This window comes from Panicum hallii, chromosome 4, assembly GCF_002211085.1.
Source record: "Panicum hallii strain FIL2 chromosome 4, PHallii_v3.1, whole genome shotgun sequence".
Taxonomy (NCBI): domain Eukaryota; kingdom Viridiplantae; phylum Streptophyta; class Magnoliopsida; order Poales; family Poaceae; genus Panicum; species Panicum hallii.
In genome coordinates this window covers 4,048,265-4,066,805 of record NC_038045.1, presented here as the reverse complement: position 1 = coordinate 4,066,805, position 18,541 = coordinate 4,048,265, and the positions used below count along the sequence as shown (strand labels likewise).

The following is an 18,541-nucleotide window of genomic DNA, read 5'->3' as shown; positions in this document are numbered from 1 at the left end:
CCCCCCGCCTCCCGGTTTTAAGTGCGGTGCCATAGTGCTACACTTAATTGGACCGTGAAAAGTACAGATTACTATCTGTAACTGTCATGGTGTACTGCTAATGACATTCGCAGCACCTCTTATATGAGGTTTCTGCTATTTATGGTTACTGTAAACTTTTGCACTGCTATGTAAGAGTATCAGCTAATACTGGTTTGTGGATCAGGGTTACTCTTACATGCAGACCGTCATCTAGTTCATATAAGAGTTCATGAGCTGAATGTTCATTCATATTTTAAGAGTTCTGTCAATTTTGTCCCATCCTTGGAAATGTTGCACTGCATGAACTAGTATTTTTGGCTGAGCAGTTGTCTTTCCTAAATGCAGTTTGCTTGCCAACATTTGGAATCCCAGCTTCTATCCCTTTTTCTGCAATGTCCGTCAGTTAACGCATATATTGACGTTTTCGTTTTTCTGGATCTACTCCATCCGACATGACCTGTTGACCTTGCTCATATCATAATGTCACAGCCATGCGCCATACATTGCCACGCCCAGGCGCGCACCTCATTTCCAAGCCCGGGCTCGAGTTGTCCTGCCGGTTGTCCCTGAATGCGCAGCACCGACGGAGTAGACGACGATGAGGAAGACGATGCTGACGGTTGCTTTCTTCTTCCAGTCGTTCTTCAGGTTGGCGAGCTTTTCGATTTCCGGGATGAATTATCGGAAAGGAGCGATGAGCATGCGACGCAAGCGTTCAGATTCCTGGCCCCAGCCAGTCCATAGCAGGAGTGCGGGAGTACCATGGGCTTGGCACTCCACTCTGCGCCAGCACGAGCTTTTCACCCTGTACTTGCGGCGCCAGACGACGGCCGGAGCGGAGGCGGACGGCCAATGCTGCCGACCGGGGCTGGCCATATGGCGGCGAAGAGGCGGGGTGTGTGAGGGACGCAGCAGGGGGGATCCCACGGGGAAGGGGGCGGGATCTGGAGGAGGATGAGGAGGAGTCATGTCCATGGGGACGGGCGACCAGGAGGCCGCCGTCGCCGGTGCCGGACGGGAAGGGGTCAAGGGGACGACAGCAGCCATATGTAATCGTTCTAGGCTGTTTATGTAAATATTTGGATCACCTTTTTACACAAAACCCCCTAAATCGGATCGCGATCCGTAATCGCGATCCAGTTCAGGGGGTTTTACGTAAATAATCGGATCGCTTATTTACACAAAACCCCCTAAATTGGATCGCGGTCCATTTTAGGCGGCTTTCTGCATAAATTTGAACCGCCGCCGCCGGGACATGGCCGGCTTCTCCGAGCACGCTGAAGCGCCGCCTTGGCGCTCCAGTTCGTTCTCTGCCCGGACAGACACCGCCTCCGATCAATCCACCCACCCACGCTCAAATGAAAAGACAGAAGGAGACGGGGCGCGATGAGGTGCCCGCGGCGGCGGCGGGCATCAACCTCGACGGCGTGAGATCCAATCCAAGCGACGAACTCCGTTCCGGCGTGCTCTCGGCGCCACGGCCGAGGCCCGCAGCGGGTCTCTCCCTCGGTGGCGACTTGGCGCTGATGATAAAACGATAGCAGAGTGAAGGGAGGCTTCAACTGCTCAAGGCGCAGGGTTGGAGTTTGACGCCACCCGCGCCGAGCCGGCGAGCGCAAGGAGAAGCTGCTCACAATCAAGGCGGCGTCGGGCTGCAGGGGAGCAAGGGCTTGCCTCGCGCAGGATGCAGAACGGGTTTCCTTCAGTTCAGAGCCCGTCTTTTACTGAATGTAAGCATACAGATTTACTGACGAAATTCAGCATATGGCCGGTGTGCAGCTTGGTGGCTAGCATCGTTTCGATCGATTCATGGTGCCAATTTGTGAATACCAGATTACCAGCCATTATCTGGGAGGTTTATTTTCATCAACATTACAGAACGGCATCATTCTACATGTAAAACAAACATCGCTGAAAAACTTGTCCAAACTCTGCAAAAGCTAAAATCGACATTGCTGAAAACAACTGAACTTCAGCGTAAACCACACATGCATGGAGGATTCAGGCAAAAGATTAGCCACTGGTCAATCATCTTTTAGGTGTTTTCCTCTCTGCATTTTTTCTTTCAATTTTTTTCAGGGCAATGAGTGGCCACAAGTGAGACTAAATTGGCGCCCATTTCTCTGTTGGTCTACAATAGCACGTCCCTTTCCTCCACGTACAACAGTAGCTGTCTAGCTACCTTACAAGCTCCCCACACTCATCTCCCAATAATGGAGCAAAGACAAGCTCCTGATCAATTCCTGACCACTAGCACGAGCTCAGAGATCTGCATTCTCATCACCGTCAGATCACCCGTGACGCCATGATCTTCCTTCCAATCGATACACATCCCTTGTCGATCTTCTGAAGCAAGAATAGTCACTACGATTCTCCCGTACTTTGAGCAGGATCCCTGCATGCCAAGCCAATGAACAAGTTAAAACCAAAATGCAACACTAGTCTTTTGATCTAGAAAATGCAAGACGAATAGAGCACATGTACGTACCGGAGGATGGTGGATCGCTGCACGGCCGCCGAGACGCGGCGGAGCACGTCGACCTGGGCGCGCAGGTGGACGACGTAATCCATGGCCTCGCGGATCAGCGCGGCCTCGTCCCTGGCGGCGTCCCCTCCGGGAATCACCTTCCTGAGCGCCATGGTCCGCCTCCTCACCAGCCTCCTCGCGACGTCGGTGCTCGCCGCCGCCGCATTCTTTGCAGCAGCGTAGCAGCCTCTCCCCATCCTCTTCGCGCCGACGCACCTCCTGACCACCCTCTTGCACCTGCTCCTCCTCGCCTTGCATGTGGCACCGGGGCTGGAACTGGAAGAGGCGGCCGCCGCCGCTAGGACGGCCTTGGTCCACCTCGCGCGGGCGCCGCCGGGCGCTGCTTCGCGCGCTGCAGCCATGGCCTCGTCGGCGGAGCACTTGACGGCGCGCTTCCGCTCCTGGAGGCTCATGGCGTCGAAGGAGCACGCCTCCGCGCGCGCCCGGAGGCCCACCAGCAGGTTCCTGAGCAGGTCTCGCTTGAAGGTGGCCACGGTGCCTTTGTCCGCGGCGCTAGCAGCGCTAGGGCCTCGCATGTTTCTTCCTTGGCTTTGTTGCCTGAGAAGCAAGAGATGCAAGCAATGTGCTAGCCGACTAGCCCTGAACGCTGGTAGACTGATGGTAGCAGCTCGAAGGGTCTCCATGGCTGTTATATATATACGTGCTGTCCGCCTGCTGTGCGGCCGTGCCTCGGCGGCCGGCCGGCACGTCGCGTCGTGCGGCCTCGCTGGAGCACGTACGGCGTGTGGCTGGGAGCCGAGACAGCACATGCGAGTAATCTCCCATGGATCCCGTCTAGCTAACCTCTGCGATCATCGAAACGGAACATGCCCCCTCTTGTTTAATAGCCTCTGTCGGAGAATCGGATTAGCAGATGCATGCATGAATGTCTGATGAACCGCAAGATCAATGTGCCCTAAACATCGCCAGCAGCCAGCCAAATCCATCGTACAGTGACAGGTAACATGCATGCACAGCACGATGCTGCTCATGCAGGCTACATCTGTGTGCACGGGATGAGCTGACCGGATGTAATCGGTGACAGCATGCACGGCGAAAACGAGACGCCCACGGAGTTTGTCGTCGTCCGTCGAGAGCTGATGCGTACGCGCGCATGTGCGCGAACCGACCGGTGGCAGCGAAAGGTTTCCGTCGCTAGCTCCGTGTCGTGGTCAGGCGAGTTTGCGGGCGCTGGAGCCTGGAGGGGGGAGCTGAGAGGGCCTGGGGTGGGCGCTGGAGGATCGGGCCGGACAAGGCGCACATGGCGGCACATGTCGCGTCAGCGCGCGCTGGCCGGGCACTTGGCAGCGCTCGCCGCCGCGCGCGCGCGCGCGCGGGCCAGCGGCCGCGGATCGGGATGCGGTTGACGCGCATGTGACCGGGCGCTCTGCGGATACGCAGGCGCAGAGATGCTCATCTATCCGGCCGTCTATCGCGGGCTGCAGCTAGCTACTCTCTTGGCTTCTCTACCGGCATCTGCAGTCGAGCAGCATCTAGAGGACGACGCATTGGCAATTTGACCACCACACATTAATAAGCTTATTAATTAATAGCGACATACACTAATCCTTTTCCGCCGGAGAGACAAGGCTTTATCAGCATGGTAACCGGTAGGCGTCGGCATATGTGCAATGCAATGGATCGGAATAATTGGAACGAAGATGGTGGCTCTGCGCCGGAAAGTTCCGGGGAACAAGGGGACGATGATGGCGGCGGCCGGGCGCCGGCAGCGGCGGTTCGTCCCCTTTCCTTAAGCCGCGGCGTGCCCCGAGAAAGGCCGGCAGATCGCTGCCTCACATACATGGCGCTCACATGGACGTGCCCGCGCGCTAGATCGGCAACTTTGCGGAGCGTCATCTGCTTGCCGAGCCGTCATCGAGCGTGTGTTCCCAAGCCTGACGTTGGGCTAGTCTCTCTTCAGCTGAGCTCCTGTAACCGTCAACCTCTGACGACAAGCAAGGGCACGAGCACCAAAGACCGCACGGGGTGATGCTTGGACAGAAAATGCTGGCACCGGGACTCTTCTTTCCTCGATACTTCATTGGTAAAAAACTATTTTATGACCGTGGGTGAAGTACGAGAGCATCGCTGTTCGTATCACCGGGTACTGTTCAGTCGAGGGAAGCAGCCATCATTGATTTTATTTAGTGAACCTGTGGGTCCCGCAGGCATGCACCTACCTACGCTGCGGCCTCCGAACCGAAGATCGATGCCCAGTTACCTATCATGCAGTCAGAATTTTTTGAGCATCGGTGCCCACGCTGTGGTGCCCTAATCGCCATTTGGTAATTATCCCGCGCTTATCGAGATGCCAGATTTGATCCACCAACCATGCATTGTTAGCCTGCAGCCTTGCAGGGTTCTTGGCTCGTTCTGTAGTATTTTTTAAAAAAAAATTGGCACGTGGTAATCTTTTTTATTTATTTATTTATTGCGACTACATTACTTTACTATATCTCGCTGCAAAAGAACACAGTGGCGCGCACGTTACGCACCACCACGCCACGACACTAGCTTATCCTGCATCAATCACATCGGATCATCAAGGTCGGCACTCGACACGACATCTACCACTACACAATCGCACCACGCCTTGCCATCTCCGGACAGTGATCGCTATCCTTTCTCATAAACATGGCGCCATGATGATGGCCGCGTTAAGGTACAAGAACAACTGTACAAGTAGGTCACCCTACCCTACCAGCAACAGGTCATCCAAGAAAGGCACGTAGAATTATACGGGGTAGGCGCGTGTACGCGTACACCGTACCGGATGGCGATGGTCCCGTACGTCGTCGCAGTATACCATGGCACGTGACAGCCAGTACGTGTACGGTGGGGAACGGAGATGGAGCATGAATACAGGAGGGCCCGGCGGGGGGGCAGCGCGGTGCTGGATCGTCGCGTATTATTGTACGGGGCCGGGCCAGAGGGCGGTGTGCCAAAAAATACGGCCCAGCGTTCACGTGTCCGGTTCGTGGCGCGCCTGCAGCCAGTGGCCGTGGCCGGCCGCCGGCCACAGCCAGCCACATGGGACGGCCATGGCCGCATCGGCATGGCATGGGCCTCGTCCCTGACCCTGACCGCCTGACGTGACTCCACTCGCCAAGGGCCAAGGCTGCTCTACCACTCTGCCAGCCGACCACTTGGCATGTTCCCTAGCCCATCGCTTGCACGCAACTTGTTGGAGAAAACCCAATTTGGCACCGAGAAAATGGAGCTCGATCTCGGCCCCAGAGCTAGCTCATTAGCGAAAGGCCACGCTCATTCACACCAGAAACCTAGGATTTTAGATCGCGCTGCATCATTACCGTGTGCCTCCCTGGACAAAATGGAAGGTACTACCGTGCTAATTCCTTCCGGGGAGAAGAGTCCAGAATCCCTAATCAGCAGCATCACAAGCTCGCGATGGTGCTGAAGCTTTTTCCCCTCTCTCCCTCGTGTCATCACAAATTCGTGGGCTCATTATCCTTGGGTCGCTTTTGGCGCTTCCACAGGCCGAGCTGCAGGTGACGCGCCGCCAGGCCCATGCGAGCCGTCGGGCCCAGTAATTCGCGGCCCAGATCGTCGAGTTTGTCTTTCGCGGTATGGGCCCTTGGACCATTTTGTCCCTCTAAATGGCCGTGCTGGACTGTCGTAAATTGTTTACTCGTTCCAGTCCGGTTGAAGCAGCAACAGCGGCAGCACGCTGTTAATTTCTGCCGGTGAACTAGTCGCACCTGGCGTTCAGGGTCACGGTGTACAGCCGTTCCCGCCAAACAATTGGCGCGGCGCCTAGGACCCGGCCGTCCACCACCACAATGTCCTGAAGACCGTGGCGCACGACGCCAGAACCCCACTCTCGCGTGCTACGCTGTCGCCATGGCAGACGAGACGACGAGGCGCACGGCGGTCACCGTCGCGCTGCTCGTGCTCGCGTTCTGCCGCCTCGCTCTGGGGTTGATCTCAAGGGTCCTGGCAACGCGCGAGGGGGACGACGACCCCTCGGTGCGGCGCGTCGAGCTGGTGGGGTACCTGGCGTCCGTGGCGTCCTCGGTCCTCGCGGCGTACGTCGCCGCCTGGGCCTCTGACACGCGCCACGGCGGCCGTCGCCGCACCCGGCTCTCTGCCGCCGCCCTGCTCGCGGAGGCGCGGCGCACGTGGGCGCGTCCCGCGGCCACGGCGCTGTACGTCGAGCTGCTCACGGCGGCCATGGCATCGCTCCTGCTCACGCTGGTCGCGTTCCTGGGCGCGATCGGCGGCGCCGGCCGGGACGGTACATCGAGCTCCTGACGACGGCGATGGCGCAGCCCCTGCTCGCTCTCACGGCGGCGTGGAATGTTTAGATAAGGGGCCTCGTGGCTTGCTGTTCTACTGTTGTTGGGTTCATTGAGCGCTGTTGCAAAGTGGCATAAAGCTGACAGCGCATATACTTTTTTTTCGTGAACGTGAGCATGTTTTTCGGAGGAGAGTTACAGCGACGCAACTACGAGAACCCTCTAGTGCCGAGTTACAAAGCACCACTAAGCTTGTGGCATGCGACCTAGAAAAACAATCAAGCAAGAAAAACAGAGAAAGAGAGAACATGCTCAGCCTCACGAAACCACTAATACGATGATAAACAATTGGACCTGCTAAAGACAATCATCACCATGACAGCCATCCACCACACGACACAATCAACGGCGGCAAAACATCCACCCAAACAGCAAGAGGGTGGCAAAGCATCCACCAACAGAGAAATCATGATATAGCAAAGTATCTGTCAAAACAGACAAGCAACTGCGGCAAAGCATCCACTGTTGACGGCGAAGCATCCATAAATCGAATCAATAAGTTAACTGCTGGAGATCAAAATGAACGACTAAGGCGACCTGAAGACGACATAAGGTACCATGGCGATGGAACTGACCGCGCATGTACTTGCATGAGATTACGTAACTCATTCACATTATTCTAGATTTTGATACTCCATAACAGATGCAAATACTAACTGCCTTATCAACCTGCAAATACGGCTCCGGATCACTAGATTCCATGAGATGCAAGCATAGTCCACAAACATTCAATAGTGGATTGTAAACATATTTCCATCATAGACGAACTGAAGTTCAGACATGAGACAAACACCTGTCTCTCTCTCTCTCTCTCTCTCTCTCTCTCTCTCTCTCTCTCTCTCTCTCTCTCCAAGCAAAAGATGGATAGTCTCAGCAAGAACAAACACTAGTCCTTGTTTGCGTCAGACGACGCTTGTTCGGATTTGGAACCAGTGAAACCGACCCATCTTACCTTCAAAGTCTTTTCAGATTCAGGGGTCTTGAACCAAAGCCAGGAGTAGGCGATCACGAGGCCACACAAAAGGCGTCCCCTCCATACGACCGCATCTGGCAGCGTATCTCCTGTCGAACAGCCTGCACGATGGCCGTGCTCCTCTCGGCCAGGGCCGGCTCAGGGGAGAGGGGGGCAGGCAGTGCGACCGCCGAAGGTTTATTTAGCTGAGGGTTCCAAGATCGTATAGATAATTATTATATATAATTTTCTATTTAAAATAATAAATCTTTGAAAGTCCATCACAAGCCTCATAATGGTTATTATTTTTAATTTTTTATTACACTATTGTTATATGTTTATGAGCTACACATATATTGCAAAGTATTTTTTATTATTCGTACTATATACTGTAATTTTGTAACTAAAAGTTAGTTCCCTCTTCTTGACCTAGAGCCGGCCCTGCTCTCGGCGTCGCAGTTGCACCGCTGGGGGCAGGTCCCCAACGCGCGGCGAGTAGCAGCAGGCCGCAGCACGCGCCGAGCAGCGGAACGCAGCAAGGATTCATCTTGCATCAATTGCTTGGCTTGAGAATGGGATTCCCCCGCAGCGCGTTCTGAGATATGTACAGAAGAACGGCCCTACCCTTGGCTGAACAAGAAATCACTAAAAACTTGAAACTATCAGAGAACTATGTTGGAGAATATGGAGGTGTAAAACTAGCAGGGCATGCATGTCCGTATGTCTGGTAACTAGCATGGCCCACATACATGTTTCTTTGCATCATTAAGCTCAGATCAATGTTAGTACAGGTTAATTTCTTATCTTGATCTCAAGAAACATCTCACCCACAGGTAGAGCATCGTGTATATTCAGAGTGCAAATAACGGATTGTTTGGATGAGAGCCTCGTGGTTTGATGGTCTACTGTTGTTGGGTTCAGTGAGCGCTGTTGCAAAATGGCATAAATCCTCTAGACTCGGTTCAGAGCTTAGATTTTTCATTTGAAAAACCCGAGTTTGGTTGAACAAAGGGGATTTTCAGTGACTTCTTCAAATTTGAAAACCGCAAATTTGGCTGAATATACATGCGGTGAACTGCTGATCACCCTAGCAAAACTACAGTTTGTTCACAAAACCCAAACACAATTAAGCAGCATTTGCCTGAGATCGCTTCATTGTTTCTTGTCAGCAATCGGGATCAATGGCGAGGACTCCAGGTAACAGCCGGGAGGGTCCGGCGGCGCCTCGGCGTCCACCGCGCCCTCCAGCGTCCGCGCCACCTGGTGCATGGTCGGCCGGAGCGCCGGGTTGGGCTCCATGCACCAGAGCGCCACGCGCGCGTACCGCTCCACCCTCGCCAGGTCCTCCTCCGCGGCGGCGGCGTCGTCGTCATCCCCACGCAGCATCAGCTCGGTCCTCCGCGCGCCCACCAACTGCCCCGCCCACCCGAACAGCGTGACCGTCTCGTCGCCGGCGCCCCGGTGGTCCGGCACCGGCTCCTGGCACCGCCGGCAGCAGATCATCTCCAGCAACACGACGCCGAAGCTGTACACGTCCGCCTTGGTGTCCACGCGCGCCTCGCCGCGGAGCCACTCGGGCGCGATGTACCCGCGGGTGCCCCTCACGTTGGTCACTGTCGCGTGTACCCGCTCCCCGCCGAGGAGCTTGGAGATGCCGAAGTCGGTGATCCTGGGCGCGCACTCGCCGTCGAGGAGGATGTTGTCGGGCTTGATGTCGCAGTGGATGATCGGGGACGCGCACCCGTCGTGGAGGTACTCGATCCCCCGGGCGATGCCGAGCGCGGCCTCGGCGCGCCACCGCCATGGCGGCCGCGCCCCGGGCTTGAAGAGGGCGCCGCGGAGCGACCCGCCCGGCATGAACTCGAGCACCAGCATCCGGTGCCGGCCTTCTTTGCAGTACCCGACCATGCGGACAAGGTTCCGGTGGTGGATCTGCCCCAGCGACTGCACCTCGTTCGCGAACTCCCGCTCGCTGTACTCGTTCGAGGCGACGAGCCTCTTCACCGCGATGGGCTGCGTCGTCATCCCCGGAGATTTCAGCACGCCCTGGTACACCTCGCCGAAGCTCCCTCTGCCCAGCAGCTTCTCGAAGCCGTTGGTGGCGCGGTAGAGCTCTTTCCAGCTGAAGGCTCTCACGCCCAGCAGCCGCTGCCTCGCCGTGTTCTTCCTGTTGAGGTGGTGCTGGGCCAGGAGCCCACCGATGGTTGCCAGCGATAGAAACGCCAAGCAGCCGGCGATGATCCTGTAGTGCAGTATGGTTCGCGTTCCCGGCGAGGAGGCGGCGGGAGTCTTGGTCGTCCGCACTTTGATCAGCGCCTTGGTCGCAGGGTCGTTCGCCTGCCGCCCGTTCGTCAGCGCCGCCATCTCGATACACTTTGTCCCGCCGGTGATCAGGGCGGCGGCGCAGAAGCAGTCGTTGAGGCAGTAGTCCCGGCACTGATCTGCCGTGGCCGGCGAGAGCTCCTCGTAGTGCAACGACGTCTCCCAGGTAGTGTTCGGCACCTCCACGAGCGCGAACGCGGCCGGGTCGCCGTCCTCCGCGCCGCAGCTCTGCGGCGCGAACTCCGGCGCGCAGCCGGTGTCCCGGTGCTGCGGGTCGATGTAGGTGTACCCGCTCGGGCACTCGCAGCTGAGCCGGTCCTTGGTCTCGACGCAGTAAGACCCCGGGCCGCACAGGCCCTGGAGCCCGGACGTCCTCCGGCTGCAGCCGTTGCTGGGGAACGCGCCGGAGACGGTCCACGACGCGTTCCCGCCGCCGTTCTTCGGGCGGGCGTAGACACGGACGATGCCATCGGGGTTCATCCTCGCGAACTGGTAGTACTTGCCGAGGGTGGAGTTGGGCATGGGCGGCACGAGGTTCTGGACGGTGCCGTTGCGGAGGGTGTAGTACAGGCGTCCTGGCTCGTCGAAGGAGACGACCGTGCCGCCGCCGCCGCCGTTGGTGTGCGCCTGCCAGTACGAGTTGTCGGGGTCGTTGCCGTCGCGGAGGTCCACGTAGAGGACGACGTTGCCGTCCGCCTGGACGCCCAGGCTGAACCGTCCGGTGGTGAACTCCGCGTCGGCGCGCTTGGACACGAGCTTCCCGGTGGCCCCGGCGTCCCAGGCGACGGACTGGCCCAGCAGGAGCGTGTCCCTCGGGTGCGCGAAGCTCTGCCACAGCACGCCGCCTCCGTCCGCGATGAGCCGGAGGTCGCCGGAGTCGAGCAGCTCGAGGACCGAGGCGCGCTTCACGCTGGAGTTCGCGGGCGGCGACCACAGCACGCTGCTGCTCCCGTTGGCGCCGTCCATGAGCGCGAGCTGCCCGTCGGGCGTGACGCTGAGCGCGGACCGCGCCGTGGCGAGCGGCGTCGCGCCGGTGTCCGCCTTCTTGGCGAACCACACCACGTTCTGCGGCGGGGTGGGGGAGCTGCTGTTTCCGCTGCTACCGTTGGCGGCGCCGCCGTCGAGGCGGAACCACGTGGCGAGGATGAACTGCGTGGGGTCGGAGTCGAGCGCGCGGAAGCCGAACGCGAAGACGCCCGACGGGCTGGTGATGTATCCTGGCGGCGCCAGGGCCGTCCCGGCCGTCAGGTTGGTGATCTGCGCCGCGGCCGCCGGCGGGCGCGGTAGGACGAGAAGGCATAGAGCGAGGCAGAGAGCAGCTCGACGAGGTGACGCCATGATCGAGCGATCCTTTCAGAGTCTTCCTAGCACAACCTTAACTTCTTCCCAGTCCCAGAGTCCCAGGTGTAGTGTTAGATACTTAGATGTTCCCGAACGATTGGGAGTAAAGTATACGAGAAGAAAAAGGATTTCATCGAAAATCGCCGAGATGATTGGAACAAACTTACCGCTAGAAAACGAAGCTGGGAATGAAAGAAAACATAGTAAAAGAAACAAAAAAAAGGTCGAGAAAGAACTTTGGAATCTGAAAACGACTCAAACCATTCTAATCTTGATGGCTAGTGCGATCGGTGCACTGTACAGTTGGTCATCGGCGGCTACCTCAGCTCCGGCGACCGGTCGACGCCGGAGTCAGGCTTCGCACTGGCCAGATTCGTCGCACAGGAGAGCCCCATCGGCGCGGCGCGTGCACCGGTGCGCCGTGCGCAGCGAGGCAGCCGCATGGCCATCTTATCCGGGTCGATGGCACGGCCGCATTGGTCGTGCAGTTTAGCGTGCGACGAAGTCCGTAACTAGCCGACGAAATGATAATTTGTTTTACGGGTGACGTGGCGCGCCTATACAGGATCAGTGGATCGCAGCGCAGGGCGTGGAATTTTAGGTGGAGAGCACGGTGGCGTGATGCGGTGAACGCCGTTGCGAGGCGGTGACCGGGCGTCCCCAGCTGTCACGAGTCCGTGGAATCAAAAAAGGGACGTCGTCGAAGGTGACGGATCCAGGTTACAGCTGGAAACTCTCACGTAAGCTACCTGTTGGACGGCAAACTGGCGCAAAACATCAACCATATTTAACCTAAACACAGGCGCGAGAGCGTACATACCTCAGAAGAGAACAAGAGAACTCTCGAGAGCATTTCAGAATTCAAATCATGCGGATATCTTGATCTGTAAGAGATTTAGAAATTGAACATGTAAAGAAATTTCTGGGCGAGTTACAACGAAAGCGGCTCAACTGACTACAACGAAAGCGGCTAAACTGACAATTGGCTCAGAGGACAATGATACAACTCGGTAGAGAGCGACAAGATTTTTGAGAATGTCAAGTTTTCGGCATGCAATTAGTGATCTTCAAGCATGGTAACAAGTTTTCAGCAATGCAAAGCCAGCAGGTACAAAACATGGTTCAGTTCGTAAACGGTAGACCAACTGGCCCTAACAGGCTAATACAATCTACAAATGACAAATCCCAAATCCCGGTCAGCCAATCCAGCATTCAAATTCTCAGGCGAAGCAACGGAACGTCGTCGGTTTCTTTTTCGCCTTCACATCCAAGTATCACAAGAACTCTTCTAGCTGATGAAACTGATACTCGTCTAAAGTTCCCCAAGATAGATCTGCTTGTCGCTGCCGCAGGATCCAATGATAGGTTCAGTGGGGTGGAAAGCAGTCTCATTGACGGAGCCGTTGTGCCCAGGAAGCTTGTACAGGATCCGCCTCGATGTCGTGTCCCAGATGTAGACCATGCGGTCCGCGCTCCCAGCAGTGACCTTGCGGTTATCTGGCGACCAGCTACACTTCAACAGGTTCTTCTCAAAGTTGTGCTGGTGGCCTGTAAGGGTCTTGATGTTCCGGTTCTCTGGTGCGTAAGGGCGCAGATCCCAGATCTTGAGCTCATTGTCCATTGCGTTGGTCAGGAGGTAAGACCCATCGGGACTAAGCTGCATCCCAGTGATCATGTCCTGATGTCCTTTCAGATATTCTGTTACTTCATTCTTGCGAAGATCCCACCACTTGACGTCGTTGTCCAGGCCACCGGTGAATACCTTATCTGCTGCCTCCGAGAAGCTCACAGCTGTGATCTGGTATTTGTCGGGAAGAGTTTGAATCGCACCTCTCTGACGTAAGTCCCATAGCTTTGCTGTACCGTCATCTGAACCACTCACAACAAGAGGCGGCCACTTGCGGGCTGGGCAACATGAATTGACAAACGACGAGTGCTCAGCCATCTTCTTAACTTGCTTGCCAGTCTCGACGTCCCACACCCTCACGGTCTTGTCTGGACTTGCGGAGATTAACTGGGTCCCATCCGTAGTCCACTGGAGGTCAAGAACAGCATTCTTGTGCCCTCTCAGTACCATGAAGTTCTTGCACTCACCATGAACATACCATAAGAAGATATCCTTGTCATGGGAGCCTGATGCTATCACAGTTCCAGAAGGGTTGAACTTCATGCAGTAGATAGCACTCTGATGACCTGTAAGCAGCATTATAGGTGCCTCCAGACTGGATGTGCGTTGTTTTCCACCAGGCCCAAGAGCCTGATTTGGATGCTGTTGAACATTAGCCAGCTCCATCCCTGGTCGAGGGGCTGCAAGAGCCAAAGAATTGTTGCCTGGAGCGGAGAACATCTTGAAGTTTGTAGATAAGTTCAACTTCCTGTGACAGAGAAAACTATAAGATGGCAGCAAGAATTCCACACCATGCCAACAGACCACTCTAGATTCATGCACATGCGCACTAAAACAATGGCAAAAAATTCTATGGCATCCACCTTAAACTTCTCATATTATAACCATATATACAGAACACCGGCCAACTACTACAAAAAGGGTGGCTTTGAGAAATGACTGAAGTGAAATGCCCCAACTCAAGCTACCCATATTACAAAATAAAGCCGCCCTAAAATAAATATACCTCATGCTAATCAACAGCAGAACAACAATACAACATTGCCAAGCCAAATGTTCTGTTGTATGTGAAAAAGTAACTAACAGTAGCAGGAACTAGCATAAATAATTTTATCTACCGAACAGGACACATAAGCGGCAGATCTGGCATAGGAGAACTTGCTAAGGACACAATAATTGACATAAATGTAGATACAAGACTCAACCAGGTATTGTAGCCTGCAGGCCTGAAAAGGTGTTGCAGTATAAACACAGGAAGGTAAATCACCAGGACAGAGCTCTTGGCCTATTAAAGTATTAATGGTTCATCCCTGAGTCGGTTGACTCTGTTCCATAGGTGCAACCATGCAGGCACTGTTGGTGGATTGGAAGTGGAGCTGCTTGTGGCCTCGCTGCTAGAAAGGCACCAGCAGCTTATGTGTGTAAACACGACATTGATTGTCTGTGAACATGAATTAGATCTGGGCCTCTGGGGGGCTAAAACAAGCATGGGATGTAGCCTCAATCCTGGGGGGCACGGAATGCACTTTTTACTATTTTATACTTACAGAGAATCCTAGAGTGGGTAATTGTCCTTGACGTTGCTTAGGCAACATGGAATTACTCATAGATGTGAATGTAGAATAATACGATGTGTGACACAATAGCACAAATTGAATTTCAGCAACAATTATCTCGCGTGCTAGAAACTATAATGATATTTCTCAAACGGACTAACACCTGGGCCGGCTGTAGGGGAAAAAAATCCAAACAGAACAGCTAGTACAATCAACCATAAGCACGAGGCCGTTAGAGGTACTTGCTCTGCCTTTCACTATGAAGCTGCTAGGGTTTCTCACTTTCTCTTACTAAAAAAATCTCTACTCCATGGACGAGTCTCCCCAATTCCCAGCACCCCCATACACCTCTTCTCCTATGTCCTAACATCAAAATCCAGCGAAATACAGGACCAAGCATCGCTACGCACTCAACACCAGGAAGCAACTAAGTCGAGGAAGGTTACAGCGCCATACCAGGAAGCCCTATGTTGCTGCTACCCGGTGCGCGAGAACCCCGCGCACTGCTGCTGCTCGGAGGAGGAGGAGCGTGGCCGCGGGCGTGCGGCGGCAGCGGAAGGACAAGCCGGATTCGCCGATCCGGCCGGTGGGGCGATAGAGCGGAGGCCGAGGGGAGGCGGCGCTGTCGGGCGTGAGGACGACTTCACGACTCGGGCGGCGTCTAGACTTTCTTCAGCTCAGGGCCGTATGCTCGAGATGGTGGGCTGCGTGGCGGGGAGGAGAGAGAAGTGAAACCCGAGTGATTGGTGGGCCGCGTGGGATGAGGCCCGGCGACCTTGCAGACCGCCTAAGAATTTTTTCTAAAAAGGGGATTAAAAAAAAAATTCGAAAAAGGGGTGCCAGTTGGAGAAATTTAGAGAAATGGGTGCCTCCCGCCCGCTGAACGGGCGGAAAGGTGGTTGGGCGGGAGGCTCAAAAAAATTTCCAGGGACCTCTTCGCGAATAAGAAAACTTTTTTTATTCGCGAAGAGGTCCCTGAAGCAGGCCTCCCGCCCGGCCAGTAGGCGGGATGCCTCCCGCCCGGCCACTGGGCGGGATGCCTACCGCCCGGCCAGTGGGCGGGATGCTCCTGGTCCATTTTTGTTATATTTTTTCTTAGATTTTTTGTTTCAGAAACTATTTGAAATTCAGAATTTTTTCAAATATAAGATTTATTCGCCATACTCTTATGTATGCATATAAAATTTTAATTCAATTTTACGAAGAAGATTACGGTATCTAAAACTCGTACGAAGATAGTTAAACGATAACGTTTGCAACGTAGAATCTAAATATTACGATAGTACAATACATGAAGCCATTAAAAATAAAATAATATGATAATGAACATTACAAATATTACAAATACATGAATCCAAATATTGTGTCTTCAGTCAATGCGGCAAATATTACAAATACGTATTCAGGTCTGATAGAATCTCAACGCAGCAAATATTACATATGAGCAAACAACGTTTAAATAAAATTACAACTAAATGATGCCTGATGACGTACTAGCACTCGATCGGCGACGTCTCCCACTTCTTGATGCAACCGGAGATCTTCCATCTGTAGCATCACCTGTAGGGCCAGCTTCAGTACAACTAGAGCCAGCATCATTGGTTGGACAATGTTTATACGTGTGTCCAATCTGATTACATGCACTGCAGCGTTGTATCCTCGGACGGAGCTCTGACTCATCCATATCATTACGAATACGCCGTGACTGATGGCGCCCTCTCTTGACCCGTGATGATCTTGGGTCTGGAATATATATAACAGGATTCGCTGTCTCAGTGAACGATCCAACCAAACGGAACCCATAGATCTCATACTGCCAGGTGGTAGCAATTGTCTCCTTTCTGAAGTAATGTGAAACATATATATCGACAGGATGTCCAATATCCGCACAAGCAGCCATTACATGAGAACAAGCAGCCATTACATGAGAACAAGGTAAGTGCAGCAACTTGGGCCTCATGCATGAGCAACAACAAGTTCCATCAAACTTGAGAATGCACTCCTTTACAGGAGTTTGACGTCTCATGCCATGTCGCGCCCTATCTTTAGGAGATACCTCAAACTTGAGTTCCTGTGTTCCACATTGCCGTACATGGTGTAGCCGGGCGCTTTCTGCCTTCTTAGTCATATATTCTGTTACCTTGAATTCAAAATTTCTGTCTGAATCTCGCATGAATACCTGATTTTTAGTGAACCGCTCCCGAAAGTAATCGGTACACCCGCGGAGAATGAATTCAACAATTGCAACCAATGGAAGCCCACGAACACCTCGCAGCACCCAATTGTAAACTTCGGCGAAGTTGGTGGTCATTATACCGTACCTTGCACCATCGGTATCATAAAGTAACGCCCACTTCTGCTTAGGTTCATTCTCAATCCATTCAGAAAATTTTTTCACCGCTGACCCAGACCTTCTGCGAGTACGTGCAGTATCTGTTGGCAAAGGGCACAAAGCCTCTGCTTCATCCTGTGCAGTTATGTTTTTTGATGCGTCCTCGGCTCTTTTCTTTCCGGTCAGTTCATCAAGTTTCTGCCACTGCTTGTTAAATTTTTGCTGATTCGTTTCCTTGCATAGCCTCTTGAACATATCCATAAGGTGCTTGTTCTTGAATTGCCTGAAAAAGTTTGCACCGATATGCCTCATGCACCACCTACTGCGAATATCACGCCACTTGGGTGGCTCTCCGGTCTCCACACACCCCTGCTGCAAATCTAGAATTGCCCTCAGTATGCCGGCGTGACGATCATGAATCAGGCAGACATCTTCCCTATCCCGAACGACTGCAAGCTTAACCCGTTCCAGAAACCAGTACCAACTGTCTGTATTCTCACTCTCAACAAAAGCAAAAGCAACAGGCAACAATTGATTGTTTCCATCCACTCCAATAGCTGTCAGCATTTGCAATCTATACTTTCCTGTGAGAAAGGTCCCGTCGATGCACAGGATAGGCCGGCAGTGATGGAATGCGTTAATGCATGGACCCAAGCTGAAAAAGATCCGCTGCAATGTGTGGGGCGGATCTTCTCCTCTGTCTAGAGTTTTCAGGTCATAGTAGCTTTCAGGATTTCTCTGACATAGGACGGCCAGCATTCGAGGAACATTATCATATGCAGCCTCGAACGTACCAAACCTCATCTCCAACACCTTTTGTTTTGTACTCCACGCCTTTCTGTATGAGATGGTATACTTATACTTTTCCTGAATGTACCTGATAATAGACTTTGGTTCATATGACAAGTTCTCTACTATCGTCCCGTACATCTCATTTGCGATGTATTGCGACGTGAGATTGCGATGGCTCTTCTGCACCCCAGGCAAATGACAAGTGTGCTGAGTGACAATGGAGCATTCACAATAATCTTTCCATTTACCCTTGTAGGCATGCACCCACCATGGACAGCCATCCTTCACACATACCACATCGTACTTACGAGATTTGCACTCGACTGTCTTAAACTCTCGCATAAGAGAGAGAGACCAGCACTTAACAGCTTCCTTCACCTCTTCAATTGAGTGGTACCTTGCACTCTGGATAATTTCATTCTCCCTGCAATCCGAAGGCCAGCTACATCCGTCATCTACGACAAGATGACTGAAGTCGCTGCTTACCCAATCTTGAGGCACATCATCGTCATCATCAGACGAATCGGCATTCATTGCTTCATCCAATTCACGTTCTTCGTCTTGCAGCTGTTCAACAATAAAGGGTATGTTCTCCCCCTCATCAGCCACGCATTGAGGTGTTGCGGTGCCACCTGCCTCAATGTTTGCCTCCTCAACTTCTTCATCAATATTTTCATCCCCCGGAGCAGCTTCAATGTTTATCAAAGGGTTTTGGTGCACACTGACAAGGAGTACCAGTGGCCACTGCCAATGAC

At 53.8% G+C, this 18,541-nt stretch overlaps 3 protein-coding genes across 3 annotated transcripts; all 3 read right to left on the bottom strand.

Annotated features, from left to right (window-relative positions):
* Positions 1–1,882: 1,882 nt before the first annotated feature.
* Positions 1,883–3,366, bottom strand: LOC112890147 (transcription factor IBH1-like 1). The gene is made up of 2 exons (XM_025957021.1): positions 2,510–3,366; positions 1,883–2,416 (listed from the first exon to the last, which is right to left on the bottom strand). Exons 1-2 carry the CDS (start codon positions 3,316–3,318, stop codon positions 2,386–2,388), a joined length of 840 nt encoding a protein of 279 aa, XP_025812806.1. The 5' UTR covers positions 3,319–3,366; the 3' UTR covers positions 1,883–2,385.
* A 5,484-nt stretch (positions 3,367–8,850) lies between these two features.
* Positions 8,851–11,924, bottom strand: LOC112888384 (G-type lectin S-receptor-like serine/threonine-protein kinase LECRK3). The gene has a single exon (XM_025954591.1). It carries the CDS (start codon positions 11,474–11,476, stop codon positions 8,969–8,971), a length of 2,508 nt encoding a protein of 835 aa, XP_025810376.1. The 5' UTR covers positions 11,477–11,924; the 3' UTR covers positions 8,851–8,968.
* Positions 11,925–12,505: 581 nt separating this feature from the next.
* LOC112890183 (U5 small nuclear ribonucleoprotein 40 kDa protein) lies at positions 12,506–15,325 on the bottom strand. Its single transcript, XM_025957062.1, has 2 exons — positions 15,119–15,325; positions 12,506–13,854 (listed from the first exon to the last, which is right to left on the bottom strand). The coding sequence occupies exon 2, from the start codon at positions 13,824–13,826 to the stop codon at positions 12,792–12,794; it is 1,035 nt and encodes a 344-aa protein (XP_025812847.1). The 5' UTR covers positions 13,827–13,854; positions 15,119–15,325; the 3' UTR covers positions 12,506–12,791.
* Between the last annotated feature and the right edge of the window lie 3,216 nt (positions 15,326–18,541).